At 39.7% G+C, this 26,096-nt stretch overlaps 1 protein-coding gene across 4 annotated transcripts in view; it reads right to left on the bottom strand.

Annotated features, from left to right (window-relative positions):
• The window catches only part of LOC144594616 (BAR/IMD domain-containing adapter protein 2-like), a 99,772-nt gene extending 74,434 nt beyond the window's left edge, over positions 1 to 25,338 (bottom strand). For 2 of the 4 annotated variants that reach the window (XM_078401380.1, XM_078401379.1), the window contains exons 1-4: positions 25,034 to 25,338; positions 14,410 to 14,485; positions 10,353 to 10,397; positions 7,244 to 7,330 (exon numbers count right to left, since the gene is read on the bottom strand). In XM_078401380.1, the coding sequence (XP_078257506.1) occupies positions 7,244 to 7,330; positions 10,353 to 10,397; positions 14,410 to 14,485; positions 25,034 to 25,081 (256 nt within the window). In that variant the 5' untranslated portion in view covers positions 25,082 to 25,338. The remainder of the gene's footprint in view (positions 1 to 7,243; positions 7,331 to 10,352; positions 10,398 to 14,409; positions 14,486 to 25,033) is intronic. The other 2 variants (XM_078401381.1, XM_078401382.1) reach the window with 2 other exon arrangements.
• Between the last annotated feature and the right edge of the window lie 758 nt (positions 25,339 to 26,096).

Genomic DNA, 26,096 nt, shown 5'->3' with positions numbered 1-26,096 from the left:
AATATTTCAATTTGAACTCTAGCAGACAAAAGCCATTATTTTTCCCCAAACAAAAATATTAATAACGACAATTAAACAAAAAGACCCGCATGCAAAATCTTGCCAAGATATGCCTTAGCACCACCCAAAACCACAGTCTCAGCTACCGAGAAGGTCAAGGGCAGCAGGTGCATGGAACTCTGTCATTTACAAGCTCTCATTCAAGTCACACAATATTCTCACGTGGAAATGTTTTGCCAGTACTCCACTCTCACTAGTCCAACTAGAGGCTTCCTACCTGACACCAGGTACCAGCATCTTAGCCTTCAACATTTCATAGGCAGTATACTGTTGCCTTCTCAAGAATCGCTCGGTTATCAGGCTTCTGAACAGTCACTCCATAAGTTGGGGTATTGTCCGATTCACCTCAACCCTGTTGAGGACATTGGACTTTGTCTATGGATCTAATGTGCTACAATGCTAAGAACTATTCTGCAATCTATGTTCACGTTTACTTTATCTCATGTACTTGAATTGGATTTGCCTATTTACGAATGGCATACCTGATCTGTTTTGAAAGCATACAAAACAAAGCTTTTCACAGTACCTTGATACAAGTAATAATAATACACCTAAACCGATTAGGGATAGCTGATAAATGGCAGCTTTGCTTGTAACATGCATACCCTGTATTTAATTTCTGATCCATTTACTCAGTACTTTATTTTTGATAGCTGCATGCAACACGAAAATTAAATATATTTTAGCAAAGAATGCGTCCAAAATATTCCTGCTCTGACATGTGAGGAAGAGTGGGGAAAAGAGAAACTTTGCCCTTGATATTAATACCCTGTTACTCCACAGAGGTTCAGAATGACCAAGGCAAAAAAGAAAGTGAAGTTTATTGTAAATATTAACCCAGCTGATCACATAACTGATGCCACAGCAACAGGTCGAGGTGTCTTAGTGATTGACCCAAGTGACAAACTGCTTAAAATCAGGCTTCCATGTGTTTTACTGGGGGATTGAGAATCAGACTGTGGAAGGTGCATGCACAGATCTAAAGTGTAAGTGCCTTTTCCAGCATTTCTTAGCTAGTGAAGTCCTAAACGCTAACTTTTTCCCTACTCCATATTACCCTGCCAGGTGTTGAGAGCATCCTGCTGTCAATCTGTCTATCGCCTCAGCTATCTGCTGAGCAGAAAAATAAATGCCATTACATTCAGCTGAACCCCCAAGGCTCCGATAATGCAGGCTCTTTGATCAGTCTCAGCCTTTGCAACATGCTCCATTGGCATTAAAATTCACTGATTTATTCAACATCTATGAACCAGCTATTGTTTATTAAAAACACATGGGACTTAGTTTCTATATTAGTCCACTCTGCAAATGTAAAAATGCAGCCGAAAGAAAATGGTTTACACACTTCTTCAGTATTCAGAGGAGTGGTGCTGTAGACATTCAATTCAAATAGGGCTGCCCTGACTTGCCTTGAAGCTGTCAGAAAGCGTGTTCCCATGGCATCAGCTCTTGCACTCGTTCTAAATTGGGTTCACCGTGAACAGAGGGATCAAAAATAAGCTCATTCATCCTCACCGTCAACATCATCAGAACCAGAAATCAGGCCACAGGCATATGGGCTGTGCAGACACCAATGCTGCCGTGCACCCAAGGGAACATCAGGCCACATTTGTGTACAGAAGAATGCTGGAGCTAATTCCTGTGGGAAGGCGTTAACCAAAAGTTTGCTGTAAATAAAATCGTATCAGAAGTTAAGAGTAACTGTGTTCTAAAGTATTTGGAAAGAGTTAGACTTCTGTTCCACTTGCGTTTTAGGCTCTTTGTTTGAAGCAGAATAAGACGACGCCATACACAAAAAAATTGTGAATCTATTGCCAAAGTTATATTAGCAGACCTCTGCCAAGGCAGAGAAAAGGCTGCTGTAATTGCTCCCAAATTAGCAAAAGTAAAACCAGGAGCAGTGCTTGGCTGGAATTAAGTACCGGATATTATTGGTATCTAACCGGAAATGGGTTGGTGGAGGGTGGGAGAGCGAAAGAGTACGAGAGGATCCAGTTTCAGACTTCTGAACTATGACTTTTCTATCGACATATAACATGGAGTAATTACACTCGATACCGACAAGACATTATGATCAAGACATCAACTGAAGTCTGGCATTTCAAAACAGCTCATTTCTGAAGGCATTTTTGCCTCACCATTAATATTTACCAAAAATATTTCTCAATACTCTGCACCTTCCCCCTTGCACTACCTATTGTACTCAAGGCTGGCTTGATTATATCTATGTATAAAAGTATTATCTAATATGATTGGATAGCAGGTAAAACAAAGGTTTTCACTGTATACATGACAATAAACATAAACCCGATTGCTAAAGCATATTACAGTTATTTCAAACTGATTTGAAATGTAATTACATCACAAAACAATCTTACTTTAAAATCCTGTTTGGATTTAATAGCTTGAAAATTGCATTGTTTTAAGTGGATATGATGCTTTTCACCCCCAAAAGCTAAATCTGTTGTAAAGAGAGCCAAGCTGGAACGTCCTTGTTTCAAGAATCCTCTTATCTTGTTTTCTCCCATTTATAATCGTTGAAAGCCAACTTGTACATTCAACAGTAGCAGCTATTGCCAGAATACATAGCTGGCACTTATTCACAAATGGCCCAAAAGGAAAGCAGGTTAGCATTGTTGAAGCATTCTCCATTACCAGCCACACAGACTGCCATGGATGGGCACAAGAGACAAAAAATAAAATCGGTTTGGGATGGGAGAGGCAAAGAGGATCAATGGCATCGTGCAGGATAATAAGATCCCAATATGCCAGAATTTAGCGCCCTCTACAATCAGGCCGTAGCCACAAATCATAGAGGCAAATGCTTGCAGGATCTCTGGTGCAGACAGGATGTAGACTTTATCAGTGCTATCCATCTGCAAAATAGGATGACTTTCAAATCAACATTGGGGTTAGTCAGGGATAAAACCAATGCCTCAGCCAGAAATGCTTTAATTCAGATAGTTGCTGATTTCCCTCATAAGAGCCTCCCAGTTTTACCATGACTGCACAATGATGATTGCAAGTAAACCTTTAGATCCACACAGTCGGAATTCCACAGCTTGTCAGAAAGATGTACTTTGATGACATTACTCGGGTGAAATTTAGCAGCGCAAGAGCACCCCAGCAGGGATTAAACCATCATTGGATAGGTACAGCCCAATCCCCTAATGGACTCAGCACAAACACATCAAAACATACAATTTATGAGCAAAAAGGGCACAAATATATTTTTCTAGTCTGATCCAAAAATGTACCTACACATTTCAAAGTGAAGGAAAAAAATGATTTACCACTAAAATGGGTTGATCATCAATTGTAAACATTAATATTAAATCAAAGTTCAAACACTTGGCAGGAAACCACACATACCCAGAAAAAGCACCCACATCCAACAAGCTATGATTAGACAGCTTGCAAAAAGCATCCAGCGCTATGAGGTTCCCCGACAGGCTGGCAAAGCTGGCTGGCAATATAATGCATTGACAAATCATTTTAAAGACAGAAGGTAGGTGGCAATGAAGAGAAAATTGGAGGAAGAGTTTTATAGATTACAACTTGGACAGGATAGGAAAGGTTTGGAGGCATACGAGACAAACGTGGGAAATTGATTAGCTTAAATGGGTCATCTTGGTCGGACTGGTCAAGATGGCCCATGGGCCTCTTTCCATGCTATATGACGCAAGGACTCAATTGAGGCCTATCTAATTGTGGAACTATCACAAGGTTGAAGAAACATTTAGACATGTGCATGTTTTAGAGGGACATGGGCCAATCGCAGTGTAGATGGGGCATGTTGGTCAGCGTGACTAAGTTAGGCTAAAGGACCTGTTTTCACGCTGTATGACTAACCAGAAAAGCCTGATGAGCAGTGGGCAGAATTAGAAGAGCACAGAACTTAAGGGACTTAAAGGATGATACAACTACAAGGGGAAGAGAATGGAAACATTTGAAAACAAGGGTGAGAATTTGAAAACCAATGGCAACCAAATACAGATGAACTATTAAAGGTCCAGAAGCCAGGCCAATGGGCAAACAAGATATGGTACTAATCAGATCATGGTCAGCAGCAGTTTGGATGGAGAGTAACTGGAAAAAGACCAGCAGGCAGTGTTGCCAGCAATAGTCCAATAGACGGAAAAAAGTATGAAATCTTTTCATAGACGGAAAAAAGTATGAAATCAACTTTTCAGTAGAAAAGCTAAGGAGAGTGACAAAGACAGAGCGGACAATTTCTTAGAATACCAATGTGATGGCGAAAGCTCAACTTGGAGTCAAATATAACTCCAAGGTCATTGACAATTTTTGACAATGGAAGGACGTTGGCCAGGGAATGGAGTTTGTGCCAGTAATCAAAGACAATGGCTCTAGTCTTCCGAACTTGTACGAGTTCTAATACATGGGTATGGTAATATAATGATTTCAAGCAAGTAATGTTAAAGGACAGAACCAATAATTCATTCCACCATGGAATTGTTAAAAATACAGATTTTTAAATAAAAGCTGAAAATAAAAAGCTGATTGCTGTTTTTATGCATGCAATTGAAACAGCATTTTATACATTGAGGTAAAGTTCTTAAGTGATTGAAGAGTTTTATAAAGGAGTGGAAAATGGCAGCATTCTTACCCCCACCTTATGAGGTGTACAATTACATGGAATACCATGAATAATGGCATCAAATCATCAAAAACATTCTGATCAAATTAGCAACTTTCAAAACCAAACAGGTGATTGATAACTAGTGACTGAAACAAATCAGACTTCTGCAAATATTTGACTGGCTTCTAATGCCTTATTTGACCTATCAATCTCACAGGATTGTGATTATCTTTCAGAAAGCTGCTAAAAGTGAACAACTTCATTCATTTGTATTGCGCTGTTGAAAATGACAATCAGCGTCTTGCCTGTGCTACGAGGAATATTTAGTCCCACTAGTAATCCTCCCACACAGAAACAACTTGAAAAATCTTGGGTTCCTTTAAATTAATCTAGACATCACTTTATTTCATGCACCAATCTTTGATCAGTTCAAACTATTTTTTTTAATACAAAAAAAGGGAAGAGAACAGGAAAATGGATGATAAGCTGTTGTTTCCTATAAACTCTAAATTGTGAAAATATGATTATAAAGAGGCACACAAATGATCAGCTCAAATGCACACTTCATACCTATGCTCCCATTATTTATGTTATGCCCTTTATCATATATTTGAACACTGTGGACGGCTCGATTGTAATCATGTATTGTCTTTCTGCTGACTGGTTAGCACGTAACAAAGGCTTTTCACTGTACACGTTCACTTTCACTGTACTCAGTACACGTGACAATAAACTAGACTCAAACTCCAAACCCTTCAGATTTTCTGTTTTGAAAGAACACATCATACCACAGTTGCTTTGTTGGATGTAAACTGCTCTGCAAGTCACAACAGTTCAAGTGTTTGAAGAATAACTTCAGAAGCTTTTGTGACTTCAGGGGATATTTTGTGTTTGAGTGAAACACTTGAGTACCTGCTGTCAATGTGAACGTAAGAGCTGAATAATGAACACCTGCTCAGTTCAGGTTAACTTGATTACAAATCATATCAATACAGCTTATAGCAAAACTAATAAAGCTGATAAATAAGGATGAATGGAAATTGGGAGGGAACATTTTAGCTGTAATTGATCTAATCACTTTCTTAAAGAAAGCTCATCTAGTTTAAAATTGAAGGTAACTAAACTATGAACGAATTACAGAAACCTACACCCTCTTTCCATTGATTTAGACTCCAAATAGCTTGAGGTTTTACATAGAATCATTGGTGTTTTACATGTTTGTCAACATCCTGTTATTGGGTTTATTTTGCGTTGATATTGAATGACATCCTTACACTCCTTCCTGATCTTTGGCAGTAACACGAAACAGTTTACTTTAGTACTCAAATCCTGAAGAACCTCAGAACAGCACAGCTCTGGCAGCAATTCTTTGGCCCTTTGAGCCACACAACACCAGCATTTTGTAAGGGCACAGTTGCCCACATCTGCGTGCACATTTTCCCTTTGCATACTTGGCCAAGTTCTTTGTGTAAGCCATAATCAAATTGACTTCCACCACTCTTTCAGACAGCATATTCCAGATCATAACAACTCGCTGCATGTCTTCACATCACCTTTTACCAATCACCTTTAACCACCATCCTCAGGTTGATGAATCTTCCAATGAAAGCCGTTTTCCAATATTTACTTTGTCTAAGCCCTTCATTATTTTGAACATTTCCATTAATTGTATATCTCCTACGGGGTTCAATCTCAACGTCTTTAGACTAACCATGTAACTGAAAAACCTAATACTGAAAGTTTCCAGTAAAATCCTTTTCTGTATCCTCTTGAAGGCTTTCACATCCTTCCCCAAATCTTGGAGACACAAGGAACTATAGATGACGGAATCTTATGTAGAACACAAAGTGCTGAAATAACTCAGTTGGTCAAGCAGCATCATTGGAGGACATGGATAGGTGACACTTCAGGCCTATAAAAGGTTCCTGACCCAAAATGATGCCGATCTATGTCCTCCAGAGATGCTGCCTGACCTGCAGAGTTACTCCAGCACTTTGGTCTTATAAAAATCAATACTTCCCAATATTAATATTGACTGTATCAGGTTTGGATGGATACAATGGGCTGAAGGCCAGTTTCTCTGCTGTGCAACTCTAACACCCCATTTGATTTTAAGCATTTTGCTGGTATCAATGTCTTCTATGCAACTCCCAAAAGCCAAAACAGGATTAACATACAGCAGTCTCTAAATCATTAAAACTTACAATTACTTTAAATATGGGAAGGAGGGGGACAGGAAGAACTTTGCTGATTTGCTTAGGGCAAACAAAAAGGCTATTTCTATCCTTATTACCTTAGTATGTCCAGCATTTTCTTTTTATATTTCACATTCCCTCACCAGTTATAAGATGTGATTAAGAAATGAAAAATTCAAGAGGTTCATTTTTGCTTAAAACTTACAACAGGATTAGGCACCCTCAGATTGTCACTTTTAAATGAAGTACAGATTTTAAAAACACCAAAAATATTTGCAGATGCATCTGGTCTTTGATGAATTACACAATCATCAATATAGGTTAGAGAGGCAATCGTTTTTTCTATTTTGAGAAATAAAACAGGTGATCTATTGCTATTATTACTCACCCATCTCCTTGGAAGCGTGGCTATCGCTGGCTAGTTCACCCATTTTCACTAGGGTCTCAAAATAACCTTTTGCTGCAAAGGACACACCTGAAATATTGAGATTTCAGAAAACATGTTTATAGATAATGCTGACATTCTTCTAATTCGTAGAGTTAAATGACAACACCAAGAAACCATTTTGATTGAACATATATCTCCCCCCTTTTAAACAGCACCAACATTAATTCAAACATTGGCATTAGAATATTTTAAACCAGCATGTCAAGATTGAACTGTTTTTGAAGATGTAATCACTGCAATCATGAAAAGTGTAAGAAAGTTTATGCACCGTTACAACTGAGATTTTTCATTCAAGCTTTGTTGAACTGGTAAATACAATGAATGAATGCAAAGCGGAGTTAAAAACTGGAAGATGGAAATTTGTCATTGTTTACAAGAGTTACTCAGGTGCTGGAGTTTCTGTCCTCCATTGATATAGGCGAGTGGGGTCAGAGAGGAGGGGGAATTGACCAAGGGAAGAGAGTGGGAAAAGGGCGGGGGGGGATTGGGGGGTGTTATTTGTAGGCTAGTTACCTAAAATTGGAGACATTTGCTGATTTAGTGAGGACAAACAAAAAGGTATTTCAATCCTCATACTTCTAAACAATTTTACTGGAAGTGTTATTATTTATGGATGATATATTGATCAGAGGATAGTAGCTCAGAAGCATTCAGGCTGCTTGTAATTAGATAAAAAGGAAACAACATTAAAAGCTGGTTTTAATTAAATGTTAAAAACTAAAATTAATACGACTGATTAAATCGGATTTCCTAATGTATTATGTGCAAGTACACAAATGACTTGAGAAGATTGCTCACAGAAATATACCACTGAGAACCTGGAGTAATTAAATTAAACAAATCATTTTTGCTTTTGAAGTCGAATTGGCTTCTTTACTAAATTAATCCACTTTAATATTAACTCATTAAAGGGCAATAGCGAGTGTAATCGTCCAACCAGAGTCTACCATTTAATATAATCAATTTTATATTTCTATTTGTCTCAATAAAACGAACTGCAGCCCTCTTCAGGAAATAGCAATTTCTCTGAAACAATATCGAAAAAAAAATCAATCTCAATTAAGTAAAAAACCTGAAATTAGATTCTGAAGCATCATCAAGAATCAATTCAAATCACAACAGCATAAATACAGCCATTTGTTCTCAATCATTCTGATAATGTTGAAGTGCTTTATCTGTATAAATTGAACTATTTTGTATGAATGAAAAAACCTAAAAGGTTTTTGACCAGGTTTTTTTGTTTTAGAGAAACAACACAGAAACAGGGCCTTCGGCCCAATAAGTCTGCACTGATCAGCAATCTGTGCACACTAGCACTATCCTACACACTGGGGACAGTTTACAATTTTACCGAAGCCAATTAACCTACACATCTGTATGTCCTTGGAATGTGGAAGGAAACCGGAGCACCTAAAGAAAACCCACACGGTCACGGGGAGAACGTACCAACTCCATACAAACAGCACCCATAGTCAGGATCGAACCTGGGTCTCTGGCACTGTAAGGCAGCAACTCTACTGTTGTGCCATCATGCTGCCTGTGACCAACCTGTTGAATACTCATGCAAGTTTTCAACCAGTACACAAATATTAGAGAAAAAGATGCTGAAGTACTAATAATTTAAACAGATCTTTAAGGGCTTTACTTTAAAATAAACCAAAGCCAATTTTCTCTTCCACAATGTGAAGCCTTTTCACTTAGCAATGATGCATGTTGACACTTTTTTTTTTTAAGAAAGATTATTTGAAGAAAATATTTTTGATGAATTACAGTAGAGGGCCACTAAAAAGGGAATTGTCATATTTAACAGATTTTCAAACACTTGCACCAGAGTGATTTAATTTACTCCATTAAACCACGGGGGGCTCACGTTGTCGACCTCCCTGTGGTGAGCCCTATCAACTGACTTCAGTCAGGCGAATGACAACAAACAGAGACAGCAGAAGCAGCTTCATAACCTCTGCTGCCTCAAACGCAAGAAAAAGAAGGTTAAACCAGGGTCATTAATGAAGAAAGATTTACTTTTCAATACCACCGAGCTCAGAATACAATTTCGGCAGAACAACCTTTAATTGGCTTTCTGAGAGACTTAAGGCAAGTTAACATATTTAGCCTGTCATGTTCTTCCACAGTACAATTTTCTGTAAAGTTCACAGATTAGCTGTTTCATGATTGAACATTCCGAAACAGGTACAGTCATGATTAAATTATTTCAGATCACAAAGCAAGCAATGCTTAAACACTTTATACATATTGCATTACACTTAAACCAAACATAAAAAGAGGACCACACTAATTAATTACATTGTGTAGACTTCCCATTGCTCATTTCCATATATTCTCCTTCAGTTTAAAGAGATATTCGGGCCAAACAATGGGCCTCACTCTGCTGAATAACAAAGAACATTCGAGCGAGGAGAGACAGAATTCTTCATCTACTTTCAACGTCGACAAAATGAAACGATAGTGCAAGTTGTATCTCAAATTTAAACAAAATCTGCTGAAAGCACATTATAAACAAGGCGAAGCAGCAAATTTCAACAAAGTATGAACGAGTCTTACTGCTGCCCCATCAGGATTTCACAGTCAGAATTTAGTTCTTAATACAGCCAAACAAACTACTTGTTACCTTGAATCTCAAAAACTTACAAGTAGTTCAACTGCACCTGTTAACCTAGTCACAGAGTGCTGGTGCAACAAATAACCATAAACTATTAAACGACAAAAGTATTCATTACAACAAAAGAGGGTCATAAGAAGGAAACTTCAGGGCTCGAATTTAATGCTAGCTGACAAACCAAGTGAGACCTTACATGTTGTCAACTCAATTTTGGTAACCACCAGAACTTTGCTAGCGAAAAAAAAAGTTTTTAAAAAAAATCACAGCTCAGCATGCCATCAGCATTCATTCTTCATTACTGTGGTGTCTTTTAAAAAAAAATACCAGTCTCAGTAATGGAATGAAACAGTGGAGCATTAACAAAATGCATATTCCGCACATGCACAAATATACTCCGATTCATTGCTGATACGGTATGGTATTTCTCACCTGTTCTAGTTTTCTTGATCCAGATTTTCTCTGCACCCATGTGGCCTGAAGTAATGATCCAACAAAGTTTGAGAAAAAACAGTAACAGTGGAAAAAAAGACAAAAAAATTCAGGATGGTGTTTCCAGCAGAACTAGTGATATCTACAACCACTAGTAAGAATTGACCGGCCATTGTACATTTTAGGCTCGTGTCCCAGATGATCAGCATATACAAATCAGTTCCTGGTGCCATCACAGCTAAGTTTGGCTCCCTTAACCTGATGACAGACTTGATGACTCTCTAAGTATTTGAATCTACGAGTCTGCCATTAGGTGCAAGGTTTGGAAACATCAATGCCAGAAGCTCGCTCAATGAATCCAAATTGAAGCATTGGGAATACAAAAGCAGAGCAAGAAAGATTTAGATTCGAGCCCCGAAATTACGTGACTATAGATTTTTTGTATTAAGATCTGAGAATTAGCATCTTGAAGCCTCCAATAAAGCTAGAGGAAATTTTGATTTGATGAGCATTTTGGATTTTTTACCAGCAAGTGTATTATCACTAATATCAGGTCTAACTGAACAAACGTAGAGGATTCACTGCTTACATTTAAAAATATGTATCATATCAACATGAAATATGATTCAATGTTATCTCACTAAAGTACATTGTCATCTGTAAAGCTCATGTTTTAGCTTTCTTCCTCAGACAATATTAAATTTGCTAACACCCCTTTCAGTGACTGTAAAATTTGCTGAATTCATTAAAAGTCTGATCTATGAATTTAAATGTTTGTATGTTTAAGATTTTTCAGTTTAGTTGTTACAAACAATAGTTTTGGATCAATCAAAATGTTGAAAAATTCCTTTATTTTTCTTGGCATTGGCAAAGAAATGCATTGACGTTTTCTGAGATTGCAATAGGGGCTCCAGATCTTTAGTGAGTTTGTTGTGCAATATTTATGCATATAATTACATGTGGGTTTAATGGCAATTTTTACTTTGCTCTGGGGAGAATGGGATTATTCAGTGATGAAAGACAGAAGAACAGAAGATCATGCAGTGCAATATATAATACACTGGAGGTTCATGAACACAAGAGGCAGCATTCCAGTTATTTTGTACATTCTAGCACTGGAACTATTATCTAAAATTACTCCCATCTTTGTTGCAACTTCTTCCCATCATCTTCAAGTTTCTATACCCAAATCCCTTTTAAAAGTACAACTGCATTTGTGTACACTACTTTTACAAGGAGGGCATTCTAGATTATAAGAGTTCACTCCATATCTTCATGCTGGTTCTTTGCCACGTCTCCACTTGAACTTAGATTGACTACAGATGTCAGTCCTTTAACACAGTGTAATTGCACTCTTTTAACTGATTATGATCAGTTCTGCAGAATTAATCTCTCATATACAAGGGATTTAATGGGCATTATCTGAAGTTCAGAAAGATCCGTTTTAAAAATCAAGCCTTGAAAGGGTTATTTTGACAGTAAGGGCCATCAAAAATGTAATGGAATACAATACAATAATTGTGTTCAATCCAATGCTTCTAACACTGCTTTTACTTTGCAGAAAGCAACAGCATCATGCATAGCCTGACAACTTAGAGATAGATGGAAGGCAATATAAACTAAACAGCACATGTAAAAAGGGGTTCAGTAACAGATACTGTATTGTTAGTTCACAAAATGCTGGAGTAACTCAGCAGGCCAGGCAGCATCTCAGGAGAGAAGGAATGGGCGACGTTTCGGGTCGAGACCCTTCTTCAGACTGTTAGTTAATTGTTAGTTAATGCACGCATGTCCTCAAAGGTGGCAGGAATTGTTGATAAAGATGCTGAAGAAAAACATGGGATCTTCTGTTTTATTAAATAAAGAAATTGAGTATTAGGAAAGAAAAAAAACCTTTTGTGAAGTATTGTAACCAATTCTGGACACCAAACTATTCAGAAGAAACATCAAGGCCTTACGAACTTCAAAGGAAATTTGAATCTGGAAGTTTGATCAATGAGATCATATTTGGCCTACGGCTTGACCAAAGATACTAGAGGAGCAAGATGAACCACTCCGTCGAAATCACCTATACTGAAGTGTAGTACGCAAAGGAGCCATTTTAGTAGACAAAACCCGCAGTCCGTTATGCCTCTCGCGGTGTAATCAGTGTTTTGGGGGAACAGTACGTGTGATGATACCATTAAAATGCAGAATATATCTCATCCATCAATTCACAGCTTTTTGTTATTTTTCGTTTTAAATGTTTCTGCACGTTTCTGCCTACTAAAATGGTGCCATGAGATACTACTGTTTTTAGGGTTGAGTGGTCTATCTTGCCCTGCACTATTATCTTTGGGCTTGACTTCATCCATCGGGGTGGGAATGAGATGAAAAAGTTGTTTGTAAGTAGTGACCAGAAAAGCTGGAACGTGGAGAAGGTTGGAATAGATTTGATGTTCAAAAATCCCACGATTTTTATGAAGAAAGAGCGAGAGAAAAAAAATTTAAACTCCGCATACAGAGGATGCAGAAGGAAAACTGGGGGGAAAAAAATTAGGCTGCTAATTTTTCTGACCCAAATTGCACTGCCTGAAATTGTGACAGAAACAATTCCAATAACAACTTTCAAATTGGAAGAAGGGAAACAAAAACAGCCATCTCAGGAGAGGGAGCGCATGATTAGTTGGATATCTCCTTCAAAAGACTTGGCCCAAACGACCACCTTCTGCACTACATAATTTTATGTGACTTGCAATTTAAATAGCTGCTTCTAACAATCAGCTCAATGTTAGACCCCAACAGAACTACTCCTAGAAATAAGCAACTGTTTAGCTCATTAAACTCCGATTGCATCTTCTCCAAACAAGAAAAGTATTAAATAAAAAGGTTTTCAATTAAAGCATCTGCAATTATTTTGATTTAAATTGAAGGGTATGAAAACTGTTAATAAATGGCTTGCTTATAACTATCATGCTGCAATTTAATTAATTCTAACTGTTTTACTGATCACCCAATTTCTTTTGTCACTTATTCTTTGCAATCAATTCCTTATCCTGTGTACCCCATTTTGTACCTAACCCTTCAAAATGACAAATTTAAAAAGATTTTTGGTGAAATGTTGACACGTGAACAAACTCACAAACACTTGTTGAAATGAACACCAAAAAATTAGACTTACAAGGGAGCAAAATTCAATACAAAAACATTCAGAAAATGTTTAAGAAAAATAAATCTACCCCACTGGCTACCTGTGAGGGTTATTGGACAAAAATACATTATTTGATATGATCATTATGGCTCATTTAAACCTAGATGTGAAGACTGTTAATACTGTTTTACACCTCCCAGCTTCCCACCATCTTTAGGCTTCCCCCATTCTGCACATCTTAAAACTTCTAGAAATATGGCTTCAGTTCTGCTGTGCATTGGAGTGAATTGAAAACAATTTCCTCAGCTTTGGCATGCAGCTTAAGCTATTTCACAAGCACATCAACGTTACATTTCAGAAGCAAAACTTGACCCCATATCTTTAACTCTTCAGATAAGGCACAACATTTTATGCATATCCAGAACAACGCCTGGCTACATTCCTTCCAACTTTCCTTTATTTTGCCATGTCATTTGACAGACTAGCTCTCAGCTACTGATCATGGTTTCAGTGTGAGCACTCCCACAATGCAGTTCAGCAACAAACAGCCACTAAGTCCACATGATAACTGGGTTAAAAGCCCACAGCTGAAGAAACCACTATTCAAACCTTTTGCCACATGATGTGTCAAGCCTCAAATCTTTTTAGGACCGTTGAAAGTTACAAATTTTGCAAGCAAAGCATCACAACATGGACATAAAAATGAACAGTTCTGTCTCGCCCCCATGATTAATGGCTCAAATGGAAGATTACATTGTGATCCAAAGTTGGAATCAGTGACCTGTCTCCCATCTAACTGAAGGAGAATGCATGGAGATGAGCAAACATATTACACAAGCAAAATCAAAACAAGGACAAAACAGACAATCATATAATGGACATTAAAAACAAAATCTGGTTACAAAAACAGGTGGACAAATAACTTACTGGAAAGTGCCTTTTCATAAGACTTCCCCATAGCGATAAAATTTCTCAGACTCGGATTAAATTGGTCCATAATGGTCTATGAAAACAAAATGGCAATTTTTTTCATTAATAGTGCACTACATATTCAAACTCTTTTCATATAAACAATATTTATGATCTGAACACAATATGCATTATTTAATTTCTAGGATGCACAAAAATTTCCTTAATCTCCGAAAATATTTTCATATCAAACTTGCACTTAGTCGCGGAAGGAATTTGTCCTCTACTGCGAACATTGAACACGGAAGGCAATGATAGTTAATCCTACTGAAGCCATTTCAGAAGCTAAGTTTATATCCATTCAGACATAAAACAGAGAATGGATTTTCACCCCAAGCTACATGGTGTGATTTCTCTCATTCAGGAAAGTTTACAATACTACTCCAGGTAGCATTCTGAATCATGAAACAATATATAAAACTAAAGACCAAATATCCAAAATAAAATGTGTAGGAAGGAACTGCAGATGCTGGTTTACGCCGAACATAGGCACAAAATGCTGGAGTAACTCAGACGGACAGGCAGCATCTCTGGAGAGAAGGAATGGGTGACGTTTTGGGTCAAGACCTTTCTTCAGACTTGAGTCCCAAAATGACACCCATTCCTTCTTTCCTGAGATGTTGTCTGTCCTGCTGAGATACTCCTACATTTTGTGTCTATCTACCCCAAATAAAACCCCATCCTAACAACTAGGATTTCTAATCTGGAATTATAAAAACAAACAAGTCATTAATAATGAAGATCAAAAATGCCGCTATACTTTTGTTAAAAATCTATCCGATTCACTAATGCTCTTCAAGGAGGAAATCGGCTAACCTTAAATCTACCCTACATGTGACTCCAGACCCACCAACGTGGTTGACTATTAAATGCCTGTTAAATGGCCTAGCAATCCATCCATTTTGAGGAATGGGTAATAAACGCTGGCCTTGCCTGCAAAGTCAAGATCCTGAAAAGTGAATGAAAACTGTGCTTCTTCCAACATTCTTGCGTTCTCCTGTCATCCTCCAAGAGAATTGTCAATAAAAGGGCCTGGCTATGAAATGTAATCTGACCCAACTCCACAAATGCTACTGTTGAACTATAGGGATCTTTATAAATCCTGGTATTTACACAACAGAGCCTCAAAAAAAAAAGATAATGGGAATCAGCCAATTTCAGAGATTGTCTGAAATCACCAGATGTTTCTATTAATATCTGTGCAAATTTTCTTATTTAGGGGCGCAGCAATAGTTTGCTGCTTTCCAGCGACAGGGACCCAGATTCGATCCTAGTTATGGGTGCTTGTCTGCACGTTCTCCCTGTGACCTGCGTGGGTTTTCTCAGAGAACTTTGGTTTCCTCCCACACTCCAAAGACGTGCAGGTTTGCTTGGAATAAATGAATAAACAAAATTGTCCCCAGTGTGTAAGAGAGTGTTAATGTGTGGGGATCACTGGTCGGTGTGGACTTGGTGGGCTGAAGGGCCTGCTTCTGCACTGTATCTTTAAACTAAACTAAGTTTGAGGGATTTTCATAGTCTGTAGTTATACCCATCATCATAACTCTGTGCTGACTGATAAATTAGATACAATAGTTCAATAATTTCATGGTGAAACATTACTAGTCATTCTGAACTATTATTTTAAAAATTCATCAAATATATGCTAACATTTATTAATGAATTTGGCAGCTTCGGGAAAATAAATGGCATGGACAAGTTTCAATTAGTAAAATCACAAATTTGGCAGAAAAAGCAATCTTATGTTCGCTAACGTGCTGATGCAAAAGAGTTTTTGTAAGAGTCTTTCTGTAAGAGTCTTCTATGAACTCAGTCTGCTGTACTCCACTTACTGTTACAACTATTACAATCAACTACAGAAATATATATAACTACAAACCCTTGAGTATGGACTAATCTGTCAAAGTCAGTTATCAATTTTAAACCATATCAGTAATTATTCTAACTTTTCACCTCTATTACTCAAGTGCGAATATAATCAATTCGTAATACACAGCTGTGAAAAGCAAAACAGACAGGTTTGCAGCCTTTGCAATATTTGCTTGAAATTCACCCAATTCATTTTGAAGCAGTAAAAAGAGCTAAATATTCATATCCAAGATGATAATTCTCACGTACAAGGCACATTAAGCTGGAAGCTGGAAAGGGTACAGAGATTTACAAGGATGTTGCCAGGGCCAAGGGGTCTGAGCCACAGGGAGAGGTTGAGCAAGCTGGGACTCTATTCCTTGGAGCGCAGGAAGATGAGGGGTGGTCGTATTGAGGTGTATAAAAACATAAGAGGAATAGATCGGGTAGATGCACAGAGTCTTTTGCCCAGAATAGGTGAATTGAGGACCAGAGGACATAGGCTTACAGTGAAGGGGAAAAATGAATAGGGATCTGAGGGGTAACGTTTTCACAAAGGGTGGTGGGTGTATGGAACAAGCTGCCACAGGAGGTAGTTGAGGCAGGGACTATCCCAACATTTAAGAAACAGTTGGACAGGCACATGGATAGGATGAGTATGGATGGATATGGACCAAATGCAGGCAGGTGGCATTAGTGTGGCTGGGACATGTTGGCCGGTTATGGGCAAGTTGGGACGAAGGCCCTTTTTCACACGGCTATCACTCTATGACTATTACTCTCTTTACTGCTGAAATGTCATCCTTTGCAGGAACATTTGCAATGCAAAAAGCAGATTATTGTGCTTCATAAGTCAGAGGAGCAGAATCAGCAATTCAGCCATCAAGTTTACTCTGCCATTCAATCATGGCTGATCTATTTATTCACAAAATGCTGGAGTAACTCAGCAGGTCAGGCAGCATCTCGGGAGAGAAGGAATGGGTGACGTTTCGGGTCGAGACCCTTCTTCAGGCTGATCCATCTTTCCTTCTCAACCCCATTCACCTGCCTTCTCCCCATAACCTACGACACCTTTATTAATCAAGAACCTGTCAATCTTGGCTTTAAAAATACCCAAAGACTAGGCCTCCAATTTAAATGCTTCATCGAAACATGAGCATATATTATTTCTGGAGTTAAAGCTTGCTTGCACTAAGCATAGAACTACCATCCAACTGGCTATTCGAAGAAGAGTAATGATAAGGGAAAACAATGTAAAGCAACCTTCACTGGCTATGGTGAAATCAAATCCAGTTAGACAGGTACATGGATAGGACAGATTTGGGGTGGAATATGGGCCAAACGTGGGCAGGTGGGACTAGTGGAGCTGGGACATGTTGGCCGGTGTGGGCAAATTGGTCCAAAGGCCTGTTTCCACGCTGTATCACTATGAAATGGCATCAGCAAAGCGACTGTAATATGCCAATGATTGTTTAGCGAACCAGAACTCAGCAACATAGATATGGAAACATGATGGTAGTGTAAACATCAGCTGACTACAGATTGTTAATTCTCAACACCATTATTAATGCAGCAAAGAGCCATCAAGGGGATTAATGATTGATACATCACAAATATACTCACTGGGATGCTAACAACGACTGGGAAAGAAAGTGGTTTGCATGTATGCAGCAAAGGAGAAAGGAGAGGCTTTCCAAAATCACATGGCTTAATCAGCAGGTCTTGTGTATGTATCCAACTACAAAGTAGTATCTACCAGAGACGGCTCTGGTAGATATGCATAATGATTGGGGTGAATGGTCATCATCCAGAAAAGAGCTTAAAAATATACAGTTTTGTCAGTGATAGAACATAGAACAGTACAACACAAGAACAGGCCCTTCAGCCCACAATATCTATGTCGAACATAATGCCAAGACCATCACTTATCTACCTGCACCTAACCCATATCCCTCCATATCCATATGCCTATACAAAGGTTGTTTTTTTAAATGCTACTAACATATCTGCTTCAACCACGATGCTCAGTAAAGCATTCCAGGCACTCATTTTCTTTGTGTAAGAAAAGACCTGTCCCACACATTGCCTTTAAACGTTGCCCCTCCCAACTTAAAGCAATGCCCTCTAGCATTTAATGTCAGAAGAAACTAAGAGGTGATGAAAGAGACCCAAAGTGGCCATTAGAAACAGACCAGACGAGCAAAACTGCAGAAGACCATTACGACATGGACATCAATGTCGAGATGACAATATTTGTAACAAAAAATTGTTCATGGAGAAATTTATAAACTATGATTTTGACATAAAATACAACTGCTTTGCTGAAATAGTGCTGTTACGAATCCATTGGAAAATCCAAGAGCTTCAAAGCAACAAATGCACTTGCCTAACACCAAGAGGCCAAAATGTTGCTCACTTTAGTGTTCCACTATATTATATTCTAGGGCATTATAGGTTCATGGAGCTAAAAATGTAATAACTTACTTTTGATAGGTTAAAAACATCAGGTAAATTAGTAATTAAACTGCCACAAGAGCATACCATCCATCAGACTGCTTGGTGTATTATTTCAGATGGAACTTAAGAACCAAGAAAGGAAAGTTTCTGCAATTTCTCACACAAAGAACTTTCAGACTGTCAGGTTATATTAATTGTTGGAAATAAGTGTGGAGAAAAAGCAGGTGAATTTTAATTGAGACAAGAGGGAGGAGGGGGGCACCTGGGAAGTCATATGCAAGAGAAAAGGATACAGTAAAGGTAGGAGGATTGATGTATATCGAGATATCTTGGGGTGGTGTCCATAGCTTCCCGAAAGTGGCAAAAGAAGTGGATGGTGTGGTAAAGAAAGTGTCCAACATACTTGCCTTCATCAGTCAGGGAACATAGCATAAATGTCAGTAAGTTACATTAGAGGTGTATAAAACGTGGGTGGGGCCACACACTTGGGAGTATTATGCACCATTCCGGTCACCACATAACAGCCAAGATGAAGGCTTTGGAGAGGTTGCACTACAATGCTTCATGATGTGTATTAGGCATAAGGAGTGGGTGGACCAATTTTTTTTTTCTGGAACATGGAAGGCTGAGGGGGTGACCTGATAAGACACACATAGGCCAGATGGTCAGGGTCATTTTCACAAGATGGAAATGTCAAAACTAGAGGACATAGTTTTAAGGCGAGAGGGGAAAGTTTAAAAGAGAAGTGCAAGGCAAGATCTTTCTCACACACACACGCACATACCCTGGGCAGGTGGTAGAATCAGACACAATAGCAATGTTTAAGAGGCGTTTGGACAGACACATGAGCAGGCATGAAATAGAGGGACACAAGAAAATGGGATTAGTTACATTAGCATCATAGTTGGCAGAGAGATAGTGAGCCGAAGAGCATGTCCCTGTGCTGAAGACCGACACAAAAATCTGAGTAACTCAGTGAGTCAGACAGTATCTCTGGAGAAAAAGAATAGGTGACGTTATGGGTCGAGACCCTTCTTCAGACTGAGAGTCAGGGCCTGCATTGTTTCCCTGCTAGTGCAAATTTTCAGAAGTTGGATATTACCGAGGCCAGCATTTCTTGCCTATCCTTAAACATCCTTAGTGAGTCACCTCCATGAACTGCTGCAGATCTCTGGTGATGCATTGATTTGTTGGTAGGGCAAATGCAAGGTTACTCCAATCTGCACAGGATGCTCCCTTGAGATCTAGTGATGCCTCTTCTTAGGATTTGATTATGATCGCAAAGTTGATGGATTTGCAGGAACAATTTCAATATGGAATCTTTGTATTTCTCAATTTATAACATCACAAGTTAATTGGAGACGAGGGGAAGGGGTAAAAACAGCCAGCAATCAGCACACAGCAACAAAAACAAACAAAGCAACGTTTCTGAAGTCACTCAGCATGAATCACCCACAAATTGAATATATTCCATTATGAATCCTTGCCAATTATTTTACTGTGAGCCTTAGCCTTCTTGTTCACACTTGAAAGAAAGCGCTGACTTAATGACTCACTGCACTGTGGAGATAAAATATTCAGTGTTCAATGCGAGTGCACATCAATTTATCAGCACCTAAAGGCCAAAGTCAATCTGGCATCTCCCTGCTGTCGATTGGTAAATTGTATTATATTCAGGAAACAATCAAAACCAGTCAGATGTGAAAGCTAATGTTCTTTTTGAATAGCACTGTGATAGAGATGGGATAGCACCCCAATCATAGAAAGGTAAGGAAAAGATTTAAAACCCAAAATGGATCTGCTCTATTGCAATTGTTCATAATAAAACCAAATGTGCATTCAGTCAGTGCAAAACTGAGCCTACACCTTTAAAAGATCAGAAAAGGTCACATTAATGCTTAGCCCTCATCCAGGTCAAACAGATTGCAAACTGAAGCGCAATACAATGCATGTCCCGTGTAGGCATTCTAACTCAAAGACCTGCCAGTCTTTTGACCTTGCTTTTAACTGGGCGACGAAACCTTACTTGGGAACTATGGAATGTCTCAGTTTACAAAACAACTTGATCTGAAGCCAAATGTATTTCTGATGAATCTCTATGAAACTAGCATTCCGTCTCTGATGTTCTATGCCCCTCCTCAGCATCAAAAGATTTATTTTCTTTGAATTCCTACAGGACCAATTACATTTTTATGATTTGAGTTACTTATTGTATGGTAAACTTAGCGAACTTTATCACAAAACAAGCATTCTTAATGTACTGCACAAGACTGTTGTATGTAGGTACAACACTTTCTATCAGCTGGGGATATAAATAGAATGGTGCTTTCCCCCCAAACATGTTTTGGTTTTCCCAAAATCCAACTCACAAGATTGATCATTTGCCCTACAAATAACATGTACAGATTTTAAAATTGCACAACAAAAAAAGACTTGTTCAAAAGGGTGGCATGGTGGCACAGCTGTAGAGTTGCTGCCTTCCAGCGCTTGCAGTGCCAAAGACCTGGGTCTGATCCCAACTATGGGTGGGTGTTGTCTGTATGGAGTTTGTACATTCTCCCCGTGACCGCGAAGGGTCTTCTCAGAGATCTTCAGTTTCCTCCCACACTCCAAAGTTGTACAGGTTTGTAGGTTAATTGGCTTGGTATCAATGTAGATGTGTGTAGGATAGTGTTAAAGTGAGGGGATTGCTGGCCGGTGCGGACCCGGTGGGCCAAAGGACCCGTTACCGTGCTGTATCTCTAAACTAAACTAAAAAAAACTCACAGAAATACATGTCTTGTCAATAATAATTACAAGACAAGCTGCTAACATTGTTGGCTATTAATTCTCCAGAGTCCAGTTTTCTGTTGTCCAATCTACTTGATTAACAAAATAATTTAAATTTTCTTCTAAATTGTATTAGTTTTCAAAAGAACAGAAATGCCTTTGAAGAATGAATAATGATTTCTGGCCAAATATAGCAAGGGCAAGTGGGAAAGCAATTAAGAAACAGAAGTGCAAGAAAATGATGAGAAAAAAAGGTTTTGCCTTTAAAACCTTTTAAGTGATTTAAGTCCTGTTAAGACTTTAAAATTCTCAAAACTTTCCAAAAGTTAAATTCCCCCAGCTAATGCCCAGGGGCATTTACTTTCCCTGAACTTGCAATATGGTTACAGCTCTCATTAATCAACCTATTGTCACAAAGATGCTCTCCCAATTGCAACTCCTGCTTTGCACAATGCCACTGTTATGTGTCAGGACAGCCAGCTGAAGTTTGGCTAAGAATCAATGAAGCAACCCACTCAATACGCTGCTACTCAGTGAATCTCAATTCTGTGGCAATTCGATGGTCGGAGCCAAATACTCATCTCTGATGCTACAGTGTTCTGTTTAAATTGGCATCTCCAGATTTTCTGTTCCCAACTGCCATGATTACTCATCAGTCATTTCTGTGCCATTGGCATTTTATGCTCTTCATCCTCTGCAGACTTCTTCCAGAAAACATTTGAAATGAAGTCCAAAAACACACAGCACTAATTTTATTGCATTTTTATTTGATGGCATCAGCAAAGAAGGTGGTGGCACCAATGCATTCCTTGAAAAAACTTAATCTAGCAAAAATTTCTTAATGAAGACACAAGGAACTGCAGATCCTGGTTTCCAACAAAAAAAAAGATGCAAAGTACTGGAGGAACTCAGTGTGTCAAGCAAAATCTCTGGAGAACATGGATAGGTGACATCTCAGATCGAGACTCTTCTTCAAATTCATAATACGTTGAAGTATTAGACAGAGGTATTATACTTGAAGAAGTTTATTCTCAAGCTGACATTTGTGATGCCACTGTTGCTGTTTTGTTTTACAATGACAGGTTAATCGGGCAATTCCAAACAGGCTTATTTCCAATGACATGTTTCTTTTTACAATGACAGGTTAATCAGGCAGCTCCAAATATATAATACAAGGTGTGAAATAAGATCCTTAGCAGGAAGGTGCTGATAACGCCTACTGCAGATCTGACAGAATAAACTCATAAAACTGGATCATCAATTTTCATTGGAAAAAGGGCATGGTTAGAGCAATGTTCATATACCACAGATTTCTCACATGCATTTTGAATAGAGATTCAAATCTAGAATTATTTTGGCACTCTTGAACAGTTCTCTCAAAGAAATCCTTGGAGAACACCTCCAAAATTATCCTTTGCTGCTACCACCTTCCAACGATCGGGTAGTGGTTACATTAATCTATCTTATAACTTTAGCTGTTAAATCAAGTTAAAAAAAAGTTACTCAGCAAGGTTAATTTCAAAAAGCAAAACGATTTGAAACCCAGTTGGAAAATTATAGTTATTTACGATTAAGGTGGATTGAGTTTGTCCTCTGGGGCTGTCTGCTATCATGTTATTAACAAACATTTCGGGTTCCAAAACAGGCTTTTTTTTAAAAAATCACTCAAGCTAGGAATTGATCGAGCGCATCATTCTAGATTTTAAAACAGTTTGTTTAAAATGAGTGAAACTATACTGAAAAAAATTGCAACAATACTCTTAAATTACAATACCCTCTTACAATTTTACACTAACTGGATGCAGATTCATGAGGAATTTTCAACAGAAATTTTCACCAAGCCCTTCCAATGTAAAGAAACTTTAAGAATATATATATATATATAAAGGTGTGTACAACAAATCGCCCAATGTCAATTCAAAACTACGATGATTAGCAAAACGAGTATTTCATGACATCAATTAGATCCCACACCCAAGTCAGTAACCAAACCAACGCCTCCCCAAATAAAAAGATTCATCTAGATCCTTCCATTCCAACTCCTCCCTGGGAATCACAAGATCACTCGAACTAAACATTGCAAAACTGTAACAAAAAAGTTCAAATGCACTTGCGGGCTACTTAAATAAAATATAATAAATGTAAATACTTTCACGTGCCAAATTAAAACAGACATCACATTCCTTAGCTTGTATATTTTAACAATTGCCACACCCAAGGAGCTTGCAATACTTAAAAACACACGTTTTAAAGATAAAGAAAAGGGCGCTTTTGAAAAGTGGGGGTGGGTGCGAGGGAGGAGGTTAAAGGGAAATTGGTGGTGAAGGGTGCAAGACTGGGGGGAAGTTGGTGGTTGGAGGTGAAGAGGACAAACTGGGTGCTGGGCTGGGACAGGGTGCAAGCCTGGAGAAGTTGGTGGATGGGGGTGAAGGAGACAGGGTACAGGGCTGGGGCGAAGGGGACGGTGTACTAGGCTGGGGAAAGTTGGTGGTGGAAGGAGTAGGGAACGGGGTACTAGGCTGGAGAAAGTTGGTGGTTGGAGGTGAAGGGGACAGGGGTACTAGGCTGGGGAAAGTTGGTGGTGGAAGGAGTAGGGAACGGGGTACTAGGCTGGAGAAAGTTGGTGGTTGGAGGTGAAGGGGACGGGGTAGTAGGCTGGAGAAGTTGGTGGTTGGAAGAGAAGGGGACAGACTGGGTGCTGGGCTGGGGAGAAGTTGGTGGTTGGAGGTGAAGGGGACAGGGGCAGTAGACTGGGGAAAGTTGGTGGTGGAAGGTGAAGGGGACAGACTGGGTGCTGGGCTGGGGAGAAGTTGGTGGTTGGAGGTGAAGGGGACAGACTGGGTGCTGGGCTGGAGAAATTGGTGGTTGGAGGTGAAGGGGACGGGGGTACTAGGCTGGAGAAATTGGTGGTTGGAGGTGAAGGGGACGGGGGTACTAGACTTGGGAAAGTTGGTGGTGGAAGGCGTGGGGGACGGGGTAGTAGACTGGGGAAAGTTGGTGGTTGGAGAAGGGGACGGGGCAGGGGTACTAGGCTGGAGAAGTTGGTGGTTGGAAGAGAAGGGGACAGACTGGGTGCTGGGCTGGGGAGAAGTTGGAGGTGGAAGGTGTAGGGAACGGGGTACTAGGCTGGAGAAGTTGGTGGTGGAAGGCGTAGGGGACGGGTATGTAGACTGGGGAAAGTTGGTGGTTGGAGAAGGGGACGGGGCAGGGGTAGTAGGCTGGAGAAGTTGGTGGTTGGAGGTGACAGGGGCAGTAGACTGGGGAAAGTTGGTGGTGGAAGGTGAAGGGGTACTAGGCTGGAGAAGTTGGTGGTTGGAGGTGAAGGGGACAGACTGGGTGCTAGGCTGGGGAGAAGTTGGTGGTTGCAGGTGAAGGGGACAGGGGCAGTAGACTGGGGAAAGTTGGTGGTTGCAGGTGAAGGGGACAGACTGGGTACTAGGCTGGAGAAGTTGGTGGTTGCAGGTGAAGGGGACAGGGGAGGCTGGGGTCGGTCAATGGCCGCACTCACCTTGTAGACGCCCTCGGTCATTCTGTGCACCTCATCCGTGCGGGACATGGCTGCTGCTGCTGCCGCTGCCGCTGCTGTAACCGCCGCCGCTGCTGTAACTTGCCGCTGCTGCTGCTGCTCGCTCTCCTCAGTCTGCACCCAGCAAGTCACAAGAGTAATCTAAAACAAAGTTACTCAGCGCCGCGAATAAAAAGCCTCTCTCGCCCCCTGAAGATTTTTTTTTCTCTCTCTCACACACACTTTCTTTTGACAGTAAAACCTCCACGACGCCCCCGGTGCTTCTCCGCCAGCGAGAGAGCGAGCGTCGCCTAGGAACGCGAGTGAGGAGGAACCTCCCGGCGACAACCTAACCCGACTGCACAGGAGGAGTCGCCCAGCCCAGCCCGCCCAGCCCGCCCCGCTATTGGCCAGGCTGGCGGGACCCCGCGCGCCCATTGGTCGCCGCCGCCGCCGCCGCCAATCACAGCAACTCCCGCCCACCCACACCCACACCCCCTTCTCCCAGTCGAGGTAGGTTGAGCCGACACTCGTTGACGTCACGGACTGGCGCTCCCCCCGGGCTCCCGGAGAAGGTTTTGCAGCAAAGTGCTAGCAGCAGCAAGCAGCCAAAATCATAAAAAAACCTTTTTAAACAAACAAAAAGAAAAATCATTTCAAAAACGCAAACTATTTCCATAGCAACCAGGGTTGGAAAATCCCCTTCGCATGCATAAGATGTGTGTGAACCAAATAGGTAACATTGGCAGCAAATGCAAGTTTTTAAATTTTAAACTGGTGGTCACAGTCATAGACCACCGGTGGTCATTTAGATACACTTTTTTGAAGCACTCGTAGAAGGGGCAAAATAAATCTAATCTAATCTAATGTGATCTAAAAATCAAAAGAAATGATCTTAAAAATGATCTAATAAACAAAATAAATCTAATGTAAATCTAGTCTGTGGGCATGATGAATCATTCCTAACCAACGTTGACTCAGATGCTGAGGCATGACACTCCCAATGCTTCTACTTTATACTAATGTCATTCCAAACTAATCAGCATAAGTAATTTACTGCGAATTT

The sequence above is a fragment of the Rhinoraja longicauda genome, chromosome 6, assembly GCF_053455715.1.
Source record: "Rhinoraja longicauda isolate Sanriku21f chromosome 6, sRhiLon1.1, whole genome shotgun sequence".
Taxonomy (NCBI): domain Eukaryota; kingdom Metazoa; phylum Chordata; class Chondrichthyes; order Rajiformes; family Arhynchobatidae; genus Rhinoraja; species Rhinoraja longicauda.
Note: the sequence above shows the minus strand (reverse complement) of the source record. Positions and strands in the feature narration are given on the sequence as shown.